General features: G+C 34.7%; 1 protein-coding gene across 1 annotated transcript in view; it reads right to left on the reverse strand.

The window, feature by feature from the left end:
• Positions 1-14879, reverse strand: part of DDX10 (DEAD-box helicase 10) — a 370510-nt gene that overhangs the window by 142800 nt on the left and 212831 nt on the right. Inside the window, exon 15 of the mRNA XM_007494873.2 lies at positions 14552-14713. Within this exon, the coding sequence (XP_007494935.2) occupies positions 14552-14713 (162 nt within the window). The remainder of the gene's footprint in view (positions 1-14551; positions 14714-14879) is intronic.

Here is a 14879-nt window from a genome sequence, read left to right on the forward strand (position 1 = left end):
AAATATATCAAGAAATTTTTAAAATAAAGAGGGTTATACATTCAAGAAATTCAGCTTAAGCAGACAATGACTTTATAATCAGTCAAATGATGATTTGAAAGCTAGAGTATATGAAACTCAGATGACTTCAGTCCTTAATTTCAGAAAACCCAAGTTCAAGATCTGTTTAACACAGCTGCTAAAACAATTCCACCACTGTGTAAAAGGTACTGTTTATCAGCAATGAAAGGAAAAGGCAGGGAATAAGATATTAAAAGGAGCTATTTTCAGGTACAAAACAGCCATGTACATCTTAAGCACTTAGGCTATTATTATGATCTGAGAAATGGAAGGAAAAAGGTCCTTCAGAAAAAAAAAATTTTTTTAAACATAAAATGAGAGAAATGAAGAAAAGTGGTCCCCTTTTTAAATTGGAGAAAAACAGATCATTCATAATATGAAATATTCATTCAACTCCCTTCAATAAGGAGATGATAAAATCATGTCCCAAAAATGTGTTCCTTGTTCAAAATTTGGCTTACAAAATTTCAAGTAAAACCATGGTGGTGAAGTTCTTTGTTAACCTGAGAAGAAAAAAATCACAATGTTGTTAAAATACTCCACCATGTGCAAGAGAAAAAAATACCTTTTTTGAGGAACAACCAAGAAGCCAATGCCACTGGATCAAAGAGTATGAAGTCAGGAGCAAGGTGTGAAATGATTAAAAAGGTAGGAGAGGCCTAAGTTATAAAGGATTTTGAATCGTAAATGGAAGTTTTTTATTTAATACTTGAGCCATTCCACTGTACCCTCTGGAAACAAACTTTTCCTTTCTAACACCCTCCAAAAATTCCATTTAGTAGTTATTATACTGGGGTAGCTAGGGGGCACAGTGCATAGAGTTCCAGGTGTAGGGTCAGAAAGAGTCATCTTCCCAAGTTGAAATCTGGCCCCGGACACTAGTAGTTGTATGACTGAGCAAATCATTTAACCCTGTTTGTCTCAGTTCTTTGTAAAATGACACTGGAGAAAGAAATGCCAAATCACTCCAGCATCTTTGCCAAGAGAACCCCAAAATGGGGTCACAAAGAATCAGACATGACTTGACTAAGAAACAACTGAACAAAAGCTTATAATGAAAATTGCCCCACACCTCTCTCACACAGCCTCTCTGGCCACCCTTTCCAGTACTGGCTGCACCTTCACTCCTCCTCAACTCACTGATATAGGCCGGAGAAGTTGGAAGTTGCTCCCCATTGCCACTTCTAGGTTCTCATTATATCTTCTTGGGAACTTCCCTCCCTCTGAGGTTCATGCTTTTCATATCTACAAACCAATCAAAATCCAGAGAAATTACCTGGGTCACTCTTTTTTTCCTCAAAGAGTTTAGAACATGGCTTACAATTTTTCTCTCTTCTCCCAACTTCTGCCCTCATACAAGGGAATGTCAACATACATCTTGACTCTCCTTCAAACATCCCAGTCACTTAGTTGTTCAGCCTACTCATTTCCCACGACCTACTCCACCACATTCCTTCAATGACATACCACAAAAGTTTTAATCTTACCCTCTTGCACAAAAGTACCAACTCTATTTTCTTTTCCCAAAAAAATAATTATTTTATTGTTCTCAATTACATATAAAAACAATTTTAACCATTCTTAAGTTTCTTTTTAAATTATTTTTTTATAAATTTTGAATTCCAAATTTTCTCCTTCCTCTTTTCACTCTCCAAGACAGTAACAATCTGATATAGATTTTACATGTACACTTCTATTTTTAAGAATCTCTTTATCAGCCTTGGATCATTCCTTTCTTTCTCCCCTAAATGAAAATGGGGAAAATCATACAACTATCATCGCTGATTGGCAATTCTACTATAACTCCCTTATCAGTTTGCTATTCTACTCTTCACAGCTGCTCTTCAAAACACTACCCCTCCTCAGACCTCTCATGGCTCCCTCTCTTCAAAGCTTCTGTGTTAAGGACCTTGAAATGATTTAATGAGACTTTATTAAATCAATAATGTAATTCTCTTTAAGTACCATTTAATCTATTCAAATAAACATGAAAATAGACTGAGTACCTATAATATTTTTATCTTCACAAGACAGAAGAGAACTATCTTAACTTGGGTAATGAATTCTAAAATTCCCCAAATCAATTGAAACTCTTCCAACTGTTTCTGAGTATTTTATTACCTATCCAGGGTGATAAGAAATGTCAGCATCTTTTAGCAATGAAAACTGTTGGGAAATCTAATGCCTAATTGTACAGACTGAATTAGAGATACTCAAATTCTGTGCTACATATAAGTACCACAGATTGGTAAATAAAATATGTTTCTTACAAAGGTCTAATTTCTACATACACATGAGAAATTATATCTATAAAAGAAGTTATCTTGAAAAATTATGTATACTTTTGAGGCTGGATTTTTTATGAACTCCATGAGTTCAGTTTCCTGGGGATTTTGTTCCTACAGTCCATACACTATATATAAAAACAGGATTTCAATTTCAATAGGTTTTTCAAGGAGTATTTTAATAATTGTTGAATGAAACAACTTTCTAATCCAAATCTCTTTTTCTCTTCCCCTCCCTCTCCCTTCTCCCCACCAAAGCACAGTGTTCAGCTAGAATTGGTCACATTTTATAAGTTCTAATATCCTACTCCACAAAGATTTGAGTCCTTTTCTGCCACCTCATTTAAGTTACAAGATAATAATTTTGTATTGATTTTGACTTGATGCAAAAAAAAACCCTTATCTATGATAAAAATGAACATAAAATCAAGTTATATTTACATAAATGCCTTTGAACAATAAAGTCTTCTCATAAAACATAATATATGATATGGATTATTCTATGAAATTATAAATTAAGTGTAGATAAATCCTGAAAACCATTACAGTGCTAAGATTTTTTTGCCAAATATCAACCATTTTAATTGAAAAGGGCTCAAAAACAGAATCTGATATTTGAGGTTATAAATTTCTTAACCATCTAATTTTATCATTCACAGCTTGGGAAAAGGAAGAGCAGAAAGGCCTTTATATCTTGAACTATACCCTTTGTCTTAATTAAGATTAAAATGGTAGAAAATAAGGGGACACGGTAGAATAAAAACTATAAAGACTTTGAAAATGCTTTGCAAGTTGTGGAGCTGTTAGATTTCAATACATCGACAACATTATGTAATAGCTTTGGATTTTATTGCTGAAACAGTTATGTGAAACAGTACAAAGTCCTTTTGACATTCCTGACATTAAAAAAAAAAAAATAAGAAGGGAGATTGCTTCCAGGCCCTAATAATTTGCAATAAGTTTACTTCAGGTTCATTTATTCACCTTATTTATAGTATATTTCTCTATTCATTCCTTTCCCCAAAGCTACATTCAATATCTTCTTCCTTCCTGTTCATAAAATGGCACTGTGAAACTACATCACATTTTAAATGACTGGAATGTGGATTGCTGCTGTAGAAAAGCAAAAGGTCTACTGATCCATTTAACAGAAATCATGTAAAAAGTAGTCAAACATCACACAAAGACCTCTATATACAATACACTGAAGGAGATGCCAGACCAACCTCTGAGTTCCTGAATGGTTAATGCAGGAGCTGAAAATTCTATTTGCCTCAAGGCAATGCCAGTTTGAACTTTAGTGCTAAGATTCCTTTGCTTTGTTGTGAAAGTCCAGGGTGTTTCCAACTACCTTAAGGAAAGTTGCAAAATTTTTCAAAATAATATAAATTCACATTTTGTTTACAAAGTATGCCAACCTTTTTTTTTTTGGAGGGGGGGTAAAAGAGAGAATCTGCAATGCATGCAAAGGAATCAATCAAAAGGAAGATTCCATTGGAATGTTCCCAGGAGAAGCAGTTGGAGCCAAACCAGCAGCTAAACTGGGAAACTTACTTCTGAGCTAGGCTGAGAGGCTTCTGACTGGACCCCTCTTAACTTCTGACCGAGACTGAGAGACCCTTGTGGCTTCTGGAGCAGGGGAAGAGGCTTTTGAACTAACTTTTGGCTAGTGTGGCTGATGGTGGTGGCTGAACTTGAAGAACTAATTGTATATCTGAGATTTTAGTTTGAAGAAGAAGAAAGAAGAAAACAATTGTCCTCATAACTTTCTGACTATCTCTGATAGTGACTGATTGCCATACTCCCAATACTCTCCTAACTCCTTGTATAAATTAGGGAATACCCCATCCCACTTACCTCATCCTCTATCCTTGTCCTGTCTCCCCCAATAAACCTCCTTATTTGAGAAAAGAGAAAGAAGAATATCTTCTCTAAACCTCATAATTCACACTGAGTTACTTAGAAGGTGGCTGACTAAGAGGGGGGAGGGGAAGGGAGGCAGGAGGGGAAAGGTGGAGAAACTGGGAAGGTATTGAGGGAGGAGGGTAGGTAAAAATCTTGATTCATTAGTCATCCAGCATTGATCAATAGAAACCCCAGTATCCATTTATTATAACTGGTACCTTTAAGACAGACTGAACACCACAATTCTTAGAAAGGCAGAGAAGTAGAAGACATGTTTAAGCAGGCTATCTGTGGATTTGTGGTTATAGCAGCCATTGCTTGTTTCTGTGCATATAATATAATCTACAGTAAAATGACCCACATGATCTTTGACTCTACTGACTACATAGGCAACATAACAATTTCAATATTGCAGTTACCTTTTCAAACTGAACTGATACTCTGGAAAATCCTGGCTCAAGTTTATGTGATCCTTATGGCAGCCCTTCAGACTCTAACCTATGTAAAGAAGATCTTTAGATTTGTGATTCCCCTAAAGACAGAAAAGATACTGGTTATTGATAATAATCTAGAAACTGTAATTAAGACCTTGTTGGGAGAATTGATCAAAGAAAAGGGGCTAGAGATCAGGTTAATGGCAAGGACAATAGACATGCAGATAGTGTACCTAAGGGAAATGAAGATGACAATGACACCAAGCCTGAAAGTTAACCAGAGAAAATTTGTCCATTAAAGGAAGTCACCAAGCTATCCAGTACAACTGGTGTACTGCAGTCTAAGGTTCACAGACAATTCACCTCACTGGAACTTGAATCCCTAAAGAAACGTTGACCAAAATTTGTAGAACATCCTTTCAAATTTCAGAAGGAACTGAAACTTGCTTTTAGAATTTTTGATCCTGTTTTTGAGGATGTAGAGTTCCTACTATCTGAACTGTTTAGCCCCCATGAACAAAGACAATTCCTAGAAAATTCCAGGACTGATAGTAGCCTGACTAGTTGGTCCACTGTGGAGCAAAGGGGAGATCTAGACTTTGCAAACCCTACTAGCATGTCTAGCTAAGAAAATGCAGGGAATACTTGCTTCAAGCAATTAAACAGTGCTGCTCAAACCCAAATGCATGGGCTAGATTTGATAAGATCATGCAGAGCAAAGGGGAACATCCTGCCATATACATTGACCAACTATCAGAGATGGCAGAATCAATATTGGGTCTAGAGACAAATAGTGAAGAATCTGCAAGTCATGTCTGTAGACAATTTTTAAGGGGTTGCACACCTAAGTTAAATAATTTCTTTAGGCATTGTTTTCCTAAATATGATACGGTTAGCCTCATTGAACTCGGTGACACATCAAGTTACGTGCATGATAATCAGTAAGAGCAAAACAAGTATAAGACTTGAGAGACAAATTAGAGATAACAAGAGAAAAATCTAAAGGAAAAGGACATAGAAGAAATCAAAACACTAAACACTGTTAAGACTTACACAAGATCTAGTTAACCAACACCTACTTACAAACCTAAACCAGTGCAGAGAGAAACTAGGGAATGTTTCTTTTGTCACAAGTGAGGACACTTGATAAAAAATTGTTTTTTGAAGAATATGAAGTCAATAACAACAAATACACACAAAATTCACAAACTAGGTACAAAAAGTCCAATTGTTCTTCTCATTGCATGCTAAACTACACTAAGCAAGTATCTGATTTGCAAGAGATGCAACATGCCATTAAAACTGGAGCTAAACCAAGGTAAGATAAGATATGGGGGAAAAAGGTTGCTGAATATAGTAGACAAAAGTTAGTTCAAAAGCCTCTCCCCCAGCTCCAGAAGCCACAAGGGTCTCTCAGTCTCGGTCAGAAGTTAAGAGGGGTCCAGTCAGAAGCCTCTCAGCCTAGCTCAGAAGTAAGTTTCCCAGTTCAGCTGCTGGTTTGGCTCCAACTGCTTCTCCTGGAAGATTCCAATGGAATCTTCCTTTTGATTGACAGATGATGTCCTTTGCATGAATTGCAGATTCTCTCTTTTACAGAGGGCAGATAAGGAGAAAAAGGTATAATATAAATGTAACTTCTCTCAACTAGAGAACTAAAAGGCCTTTAGCTTTACTAGTCTAAAACCAGAGACCTTATGGTGGCAGATGGACAATGTGGGTAGAACTGAACATTGGTGAGGATGGAAGTAGGCAGTCTGCTCATCTCAAAACTTATTGAATCAGAACTGGTATTATGCAAAGGGTTTAATTTCTATAAAATACTTGTGTGTCTTATTTGTTATCAATGTGCTGGTATGTGATGAAAAAATAAATGAAAAATAAATAGGTTTAAATATTAACCTGCATTTTCTATAGCTACATAGACATCGATGTCACAATTTAAAAATTTTACAATTATGTCCATGGCAAAAGAGGACTGAGAGAGAGAGAATTTTAGGCAAGAATCTTTTTTAAATTTCCAAGCACCTATATCCACAGGAGCACTGACCTGAGGCCAATATACAGAAAAGGCCCCTAAGTACAAGTTGCACATTGTCTTACACTATACTACATTGAAAAAGATTTGAATCTTTCATGTTAACAAAGGATTTGCCAAATTGAGCCTATTTTATATTTTATTAATTTTGACTCTTCAATGAAGAGGATTTCATTGATAGAAGTATTCCTTGCATTAAAGGAAAATACTTCCTATCTCTGATTCTTAGCCATGTCTCTCCTTAAATTTGCCAGGGAACATCTATGCAACATCCTGGAGATCTTTCTCTAAGTGAAGGTTCTTAAACTGGGTTAAATTTGCTTGTTTTAAATATATATTAATAATTTTATTTTGTCTTTTTAAAACTTTTTTCGATTACATATACAAACAATTTTTGACAACCATTTTCTGATATTTTTTGAGTCAGATCCTCTCCTTTCCTCCCAAATTCCCCCCATCTGAGGTAGAAAATGGTCTGTTAAAGGTTATAACAGTGTTTTTATGCAATAAATATTTCTATAGTACCAATGTTTTGACAGAAGACACATACCACATATACAATAAAAACGTATGAAGGGAAAAAGTAAACAATTGCATGCTTTGATGTACAATCAGATTCCAACAGAGTTCCTCCTCTGGCTTTGGAGAGTATTTTTTTTCATGGGCTTATCCTGGGACCTTGTTTTGATGGTAATAGTTTTCTCCACAGTTAATCATCATACAATATTGCTCTTACAATATATATTCTTCTCTTTTTCTCTTGGTATTGCTCAAATCTTTGCATAAGTTCATATAAGTCTTTCCAGACTTTTCTGAATTCACCCTGTTCCTCATTTCTTATGGCACAGTAGCATTCCATTATAAGCCACAACTTGTTCAGCCTTTCCCCAATTGATGGACACTCACTCAGTTTCCAGTTCTTTGCCACTAGAAAGATAACTGATAAACATATTTTTGTGCAAGTAGATACTTTTCCCCTAACTCTGATCTTTTTAGGATTAAAGATATATATATATATATAGTTTTATGGCCCTTTTGGTGTAGTTTCAGATTGCTCTACAGAATGGTGGTATTAGTTCATAATTCCACCAACAGTGTATCAGAGCCCAATTTTCCTATATCCCCTCCAATACTTACTATTTTCCTTTTTGGTCACTTTGCTATTCTGATAGGTATGAAGTGGTATCTCAGAATTGTTTTAATTTGTATATCTCAAATCAATAGTGATTCGGATCATTTTTTAATATGACTGTGGATAGTTTTAAGTTCTTCATCTAGTAACTGTCTATTCATATGTTTTGACCATTTTTCAATTGGAGAATGGTTTGTATTCTTATAAATTTGACTTAGTTCTCTATATATTTGAGAAATGAGGCCTTTGTCAGGGATATTTGCTATAAAATTTTTCCTAATTTGTTATTTCCCATATTTGTGTAAAAGCTTTTTAATTTGATGTAGTACAAATTATTTTTCATTATTGTCTCATGGCTTGTTTGGTCATAAATTCTTCCCTTATCCATAAGTCTGATGGCAAAACTTTCTGTGTTCACCTAATTTGTTTAAGTCATAAAAGTATCCAATTTGACTTTATCTAGGTGTATGAGTAAGTTGTTATTCTATATAATTTCTGCGATACTGTTTTCCAATTTTTCACAGCAGTTTTTCTCAAATAGTGAGTTCTTACTTTGATAGCTTAGAACTTTGGGTTTATCAAGTACTCTTTTACTATGGTCACTAACAACTGTGTGTTGATTTCCTAACCGATTCCATTGATCCACTACTCTAGTATCACCTTATAGTATAGTCTGAGATCAGATATGACAAGGCCTCCTTCCTTTATATATTTTTTCCATTACTTCCCTTGGTATACTTGGCCTTTTGTTCTTCCATATGAATTTTGCTGTTATTTTTTCTAGTTTTTAGAAATGATTTTTGATTAATTTAATTGGTATGGCATCGAACAGGTAAAATACTTTAGATAAGACTGTCATTTTATTATATTGGCTCAGCCTATCCAGGAGGAGCAATTAATATTATTCAAATTGTTTATGTTAAGAGTTTATTTGTATGAAAGGTATTTTGTAATTATATCCTTATAGTTGCTGGGTTTGTTTTGGTGAGTACTTTATATCATCTACAATTCTTGCTGTTGAATTTTGATGGTGGTAAATAGGAACTCATGATGGTAAATAGAAAAGCTGATGATTTGTATGGGTTTATTATCTATCCCGAAACTGTCAAAGTTATTAATTATTTCTATTAGTTTTTTGGTTGATTTCTCTGAGATTCTCTATATATGTCATTATACGATTTGCAAGGAATAATATTTTGTTTCTTCACTGCCCTTTGAATTCCTACAAATTCTTTTTCTACTCATTGCCATGTAAACCTCAAAATTCCTTAGACTTATAAATGTTGGAAATTTCACCATTGGGATATTTCATACTTGGAAAATTTCTTACTGATAGTCTATTGGAATGGGAACCCCATTGGCATGGGAGGTTCCTTCTCTTCCCTTCTTAAGATTACTTTAGGACAGAAACCTTTTGCTGAACAATGGAAAGGACTTTGACCTATGCTTAAACATAGAACAGGAAGTTCTTTGAGTCATGATTGATTTTAGAATTAATACAATAGAGATACTTGGAATCAATCTCCACCCTATTCAGTCCTAACAGGATTGACTAAGGGCTGCAGCCTAGATCAAAATTTAATTATTCCAATCTCTACCCTACTCAGGTTAACAGGATTTAGAAAGGGCTGTAGCAAAGGAGCAAAGATTTAATCATTTGAAAATATGACCTTCAACAGACATGTGCAAAAGCCAGAAACCTCTGGGCGGTCCTGGGTTAAGCTAGAGCCTCCATTGGAACAGGGAAATTGATGGACAGTGATTGGTAGATGTGAGAACTGAGGGGAGGCAACTTGGATGGTTTCCTTAAAGATCAGGGGGGTCTGAAGACTAGGGGTGGTTGAGGAGTTGATCGGAGTGGTGGGAGTATACTCTGAGAAGCTTGCTCTGAAGGAAGCTGAAGGTGGGGGCCTCTGAGACTGTTTCTCCATTTTGGTCACGTGAGTAATAGGGACTGATCTCCTTTCTTTGCCCCAGCTATCTAAGGGCTTGGGCCTTTTGGCCCAGCCTAAACAGAAGGGGTATTTAAGCCCTATTCCTTTCTCTCCCTTTTTCTCTCTCTCTATCTCTAATTCCTTTCTTCCTCCTATTGTAATTAAACTCCATAAAAGATTGACTGCAAACTTGAGTTTTCATTTAGGAATTACATAGCTGAATTCCTTGGCGACCTTAAATTAATATATATCAGTCTTTTAAAGTGATTCCCTTGTCACAGCCAATACTAGCATTTGTAGCACAAAATAAAAATAGTAGTGGTGAAAATGGGCAACCATGCTTTACCTGTGATCTTACTGGGAAATTTGTCTCCATTACAGAAAATATTTGCTGGTGGTTTTAGATAGATTCCCTTTATCATTTTAAGAAAAGCTCCTTTTGAGCAGAACCATATGCAATATTTACGTAATATTGGAATTAACTGTTCTTTGAATGTTTAGTCACACTCACTTGTGAATCCATCTGGACCTGCAACTGCAATTCTTAGGGAATTTTTTGATGGTTTGCTCAATTTTTTTTTCTGTGATGGGGGTTATTTAAATAATCTATTGCCTCTTTTGTTAATCTGGACAATTTTTATAAATATTCTTCTAGTTAACTTGAGATTGTCAGATTTACTAGAATAAAGTTGGGCATAATAACTCCAAATAATTGCTATAAATTCTACTTCATTTTGTGATTTTATCTTTTTTATTTTTGATATTGGGAATTTGGTTTTCTTCTTTCTTTTTTTTAACCAAGTGAACAAATGATTTATCTATTTTATTTTTTCATAAAACTAGTTCCTTCTCTCATTCAATGATCTTATGTTCAATTTTATTTATCCATTGATTTTGGGGATTTCAATTTGGAGTTATATAGGTGTTTTTAAATTTGTTCTCTTTCTAGGTTTTTTCATCATTGCATGTACAATTCATTGATCTACTCATTCTATATTTTAATGATGTAAGCATTTAGAGATATAAATCTCCCCCTATATATAGTTTTGTCTTCTCTTGACAAATTATAGTATTGTCTCATCATTCTATTTAATGAAATTATTGATAGTCTCTATAAGTTGTTCTTTGACCCATTCATTCTTTAGAATTACATTATTTAGATTGCAATTAATTTTAGTCTTTTTGCTGTCCATTCTTAAATATAATTTTTATTATATTATACACTAATTTAAAGGATGTATTTACTATTACTACTTTTCTACATTGGACTGTGTGAGGTTTTTATGCCCTATTATGTGGTCAATTTTTATGAAGACGTCAGGTACTTCTGAGAACATGCATTTTGCTATTTATTCCCCATTCAGTTTTCTCCAAAGGTCTATCATATCCAACTTTTCTAAAGTTTTATTTACCTCCTAACTTCTTTATATTAATTTTTCTGTTGGATATCTCTACTTCTGAAAGGGGAAGGTAGAGATCTCCTCTATAGTTTTATTATCTATTCCCTTCTATAAATCATGTAATTTCTCCTTTAGGAATCTGGATGCTATACTATTTCATACACACACACACACACACACACACACACACACATTCATAAACACATTTGATATTGTGTCATTGTGGATAGTGGCTTTTATCAAATTTTAATTTTCTTTCTTATCTCTTTAGATGAGATAGATTTTTACTTTTGTTTGGTTAGGTTTTTTGTTTTTTTTTTAATTCTGGCTGAGGTATAGATTCTGCTCTAGTTCTTTATTTTTACTGGGTGTGTCTCTGTGCTTTAAATGCGATTTTTATAGGTAGTATATTATGAGATTTTGGTTTTCAATCCAATCAGCTATCCTTTTCCATTTTATGGATGATTTCATTTTATTCACATTCACAATTTATAACTACTGTGTGTTTTTCTCCATCTTATTTTCCCTTATTTATCCTCCCCCCTCTCTGTATCTTTCCCTTTGTCTCTCTCCCCCTTTTTGTCATTTCCCTGTTTGCTTCTGACCATCACCTCCCCAAACGTCCTTCACTCCTCCTCTTAGTCTCCTTTCCCTTTGTATAATTTTTGTCAAATTCAAGATTAAAAAAAAAAATTTTTTTTTGAGACTAATTTCAGGAAAAGGAACTTGCTATCTTTCCAAATAAAGAAAGTGAACTTTTTAGAGAAGGAGCCATAAAGAAGCCAGCAGAAACCATATACTACATAAAAAGATCCTCAATGAACTTTGGGATGTAGTGAATTGAACTGGAGGATTGAATACATTTATTTTGAATGTAAACTTTTATGCCAAAGGGGACTGCCCCCTAATTGGCTTTTTGTCAATGTACCTACCAATTGTTGGTTTTGTTCTCTTTCTTTTTTATTTCTCTCTAATTTCCAATTATTATAATTTCCCCATAGATAGTGCAATATTGTATGGATCTCTAGTAAGGGAACTTTAGAGATATAAGATGGTTATTTAAAATGATTCATTAGGGAGACTAGGCATGTAAATCTGGGAGATTTCAACATGCACATCTCCTAAAAGAATCACAGGTGGTATGGTGTAGAAAGGCTCCACTCCACAGGCTCATCCTCCCCAAGCTCTTCCTACCCTGCATCCCATTTTGTATGCATACTTTGCATGAAGGAAGAGAGGAAGGAAAAGGTGTGGTACAGGAGGCAGAGCTCTAGCTGGAGGTTGGCACTTCAGTGGAGCACAGTCTAGAGTGTAGGCTCTGGTGCCTTCTGAGCACTCCAAGGCTTTGATGACTTGGGAGCTTCAGATTTCGGCTTCTTGATTAGATTTAGGGTATTTTAGCTAGGTGATATTTTCTTACTTCTTTCTACATTTCCCTCTTTTTGCTTAATCTCAGTTTTGAATAAAACTTAATTTTTAAGAGCTACTAATAAGACTCATGACTTGAGAGTTAATTTTATATACAGTGACCACAATTTTTAAAAATTAATATTACATATAATATTTTAATTTCATTATTACATCTTTTTTTTTCTCCTTAACTCTTACCTTCCGCCTTAGAATCAGTACTACATATCGGTTCCAAGGCAGAAGAGTGGTAAGGGTTGGGCAATGGGAGTTAAATGACTTGCCCAGAGTCACAGAGCTAGGAAGTGGCTGAGACCAGATCTAAACCTAAGACTCCACGCTCCAGGCTTGGCTCTCAATCTACACTGAGCCACCCACATGCCCCCTCTCCTTTCCCTTCTACTTCCCTATATGGCAAAATAGGTACTGGCTAAGTGTGAGTGTTATTCCCACTGATCTAATTCTGAGAGAGGAGAATTCAAACACTGCCCACTATCTTCTCCAGCCTACTGATTCTTAGGCTCTTCATGTGAAATACTTTTATCTCATTCTTAATCTTCTTTTCTCTTATCCCCATATGTTCTTCTTTCCCATCACTTGATTTTCTTTTATTTTTTTGTATATTAACCCAGCCTATTCCACTTCCTCCCTGCTTTGTATGTATACTACTTCTTATTGTCCTGGTAATGAAAGAGATTTTAAGTATTTTAAACACCTAAGCTGTCTTGAACACTTTAAAAACCTTGATAAATCTCAAGTATCATAGATATTTTAAGTAGCTTAATTATCACCTTCCTCGGTATAAATGTACTAAATTTAGCCTTTAGGCTTTCAGTTTTGTTTACTTTTTTATGCTTCTCTTAAGAACGAAATGTGATCATCAGATTTTCTTCTTTGCTCTAGTTTTTTTTTTTTTTAAGACTGCCTGGAAGTATTCTGTTTCATTAAATGTCATTTTACTCCTGGAGGATTATTTATGCTCAGTGAGTCTTGGTTGTAGGCCTAGATCCCTTGCCTTTCTGAATATCATATTCTATGCCTCTGGTTCTTTAATGTAGAAGCTGCTAGGTCTTGTGTAATCTTGACCTTGGCTCCATAGTATTTTAATTGTCTCCTGGCTACTTGCATTACTTTGCCTTTGGCTGGAAGTTTTGATTTTAATAGTCTGGTATATTTTATTTTAAGGTGTCTTTCAGGAGGTGGTTGGTGGATTCTTTCAACTTCTAATTTCCCCTTCTGTTTAAGGAAATCAGGGCAGTTTTCCTAATGATTTCTTGTTATATGGTGTCCAAGAGATACTTTTTTTTTTTTAATATCACAGTACAGTCTCTTGTTTTGAGTATGGAACAACTAATGGGATATCCTTATCACTGAGGATGAATTCATCTAATTTAAGCAAAACATGTCTCCAAAGATAAACACAAAGCTAATGATGAAAATGCTATCCACAGTCAAAGAAGAAACTGCTGGAGGCTGAGTGCATATTCAGAGCATGTCACCTTCCACTTTATTTCCTTCCTGAGATTTCCATTGAAGTGTGATATGTATCTTCTATCACAATAGGCCAAAACAGAAATAGGTATATGAAAGTACCAGTACAACCTACATCAGACTATTTACTGCTTTTGGTAAGGGTAGGGGTGGGGGTGGGGTGGATATGAATCCTAAAATATCAGAATACAATTCTCAAAAATTGTTTCTACATGTAACTGAGAAAGTAAATGATTTTTTTAAAAAAAGAAACATTGTATAAACAATCAGACATATATACATTGTGATGAAATTGTTTTTTATTTTCTCTTTTCCATTTTTTGTTAAAAGGAAAGGTTCTCAAAGTACCTATAGTAGAATGGGGGAGGGGGATAAATGAGAAGGTGAGAAAATAAAGCATATATGAGAATAAAGATGAGGTAACAAAAATTGTTGACAAAATTTTAAATAACAAAAATGAGGGCTTACCCTATGCTTTGCTTTAATTTTCTTTCTGTATTCTTCTTTGTCAAATTTGTCCTCTTCTTGCAGCCTTTCCTTTGCTTTCTCTAAATTAATGCCAGGTCCTTCATCCTCTTCCTCAGTTTTGTTCACAATGGATTTCTGTATAGGTGGCCACTGCTGAACTAACTGTTAATTCAAAGATGTTAATAAATCCTATCATTCAAAATTATAATAATTCAAACTAAAATGGAGATATAAACACAACATTATTGCCATAATATCTTTGTTACTTAAACTTTCTATACACTTTCTTGGCCCTATAGGGGAGTACTAGGTAAAAACTGGATAGAAG

The sequence above is a fragment of the Monodelphis domestica genome, chromosome 4, assembly GCF_027887165.1.
Source record: "Monodelphis domestica isolate mMonDom1 chromosome 4, mMonDom1.pri, whole genome shotgun sequence".
In the NCBI taxonomy this organism is placed as follows: domain Eukaryota; kingdom Metazoa; phylum Chordata; class Mammalia; order Didelphimorphia; family Didelphidae; genus Monodelphis; species Monodelphis domestica.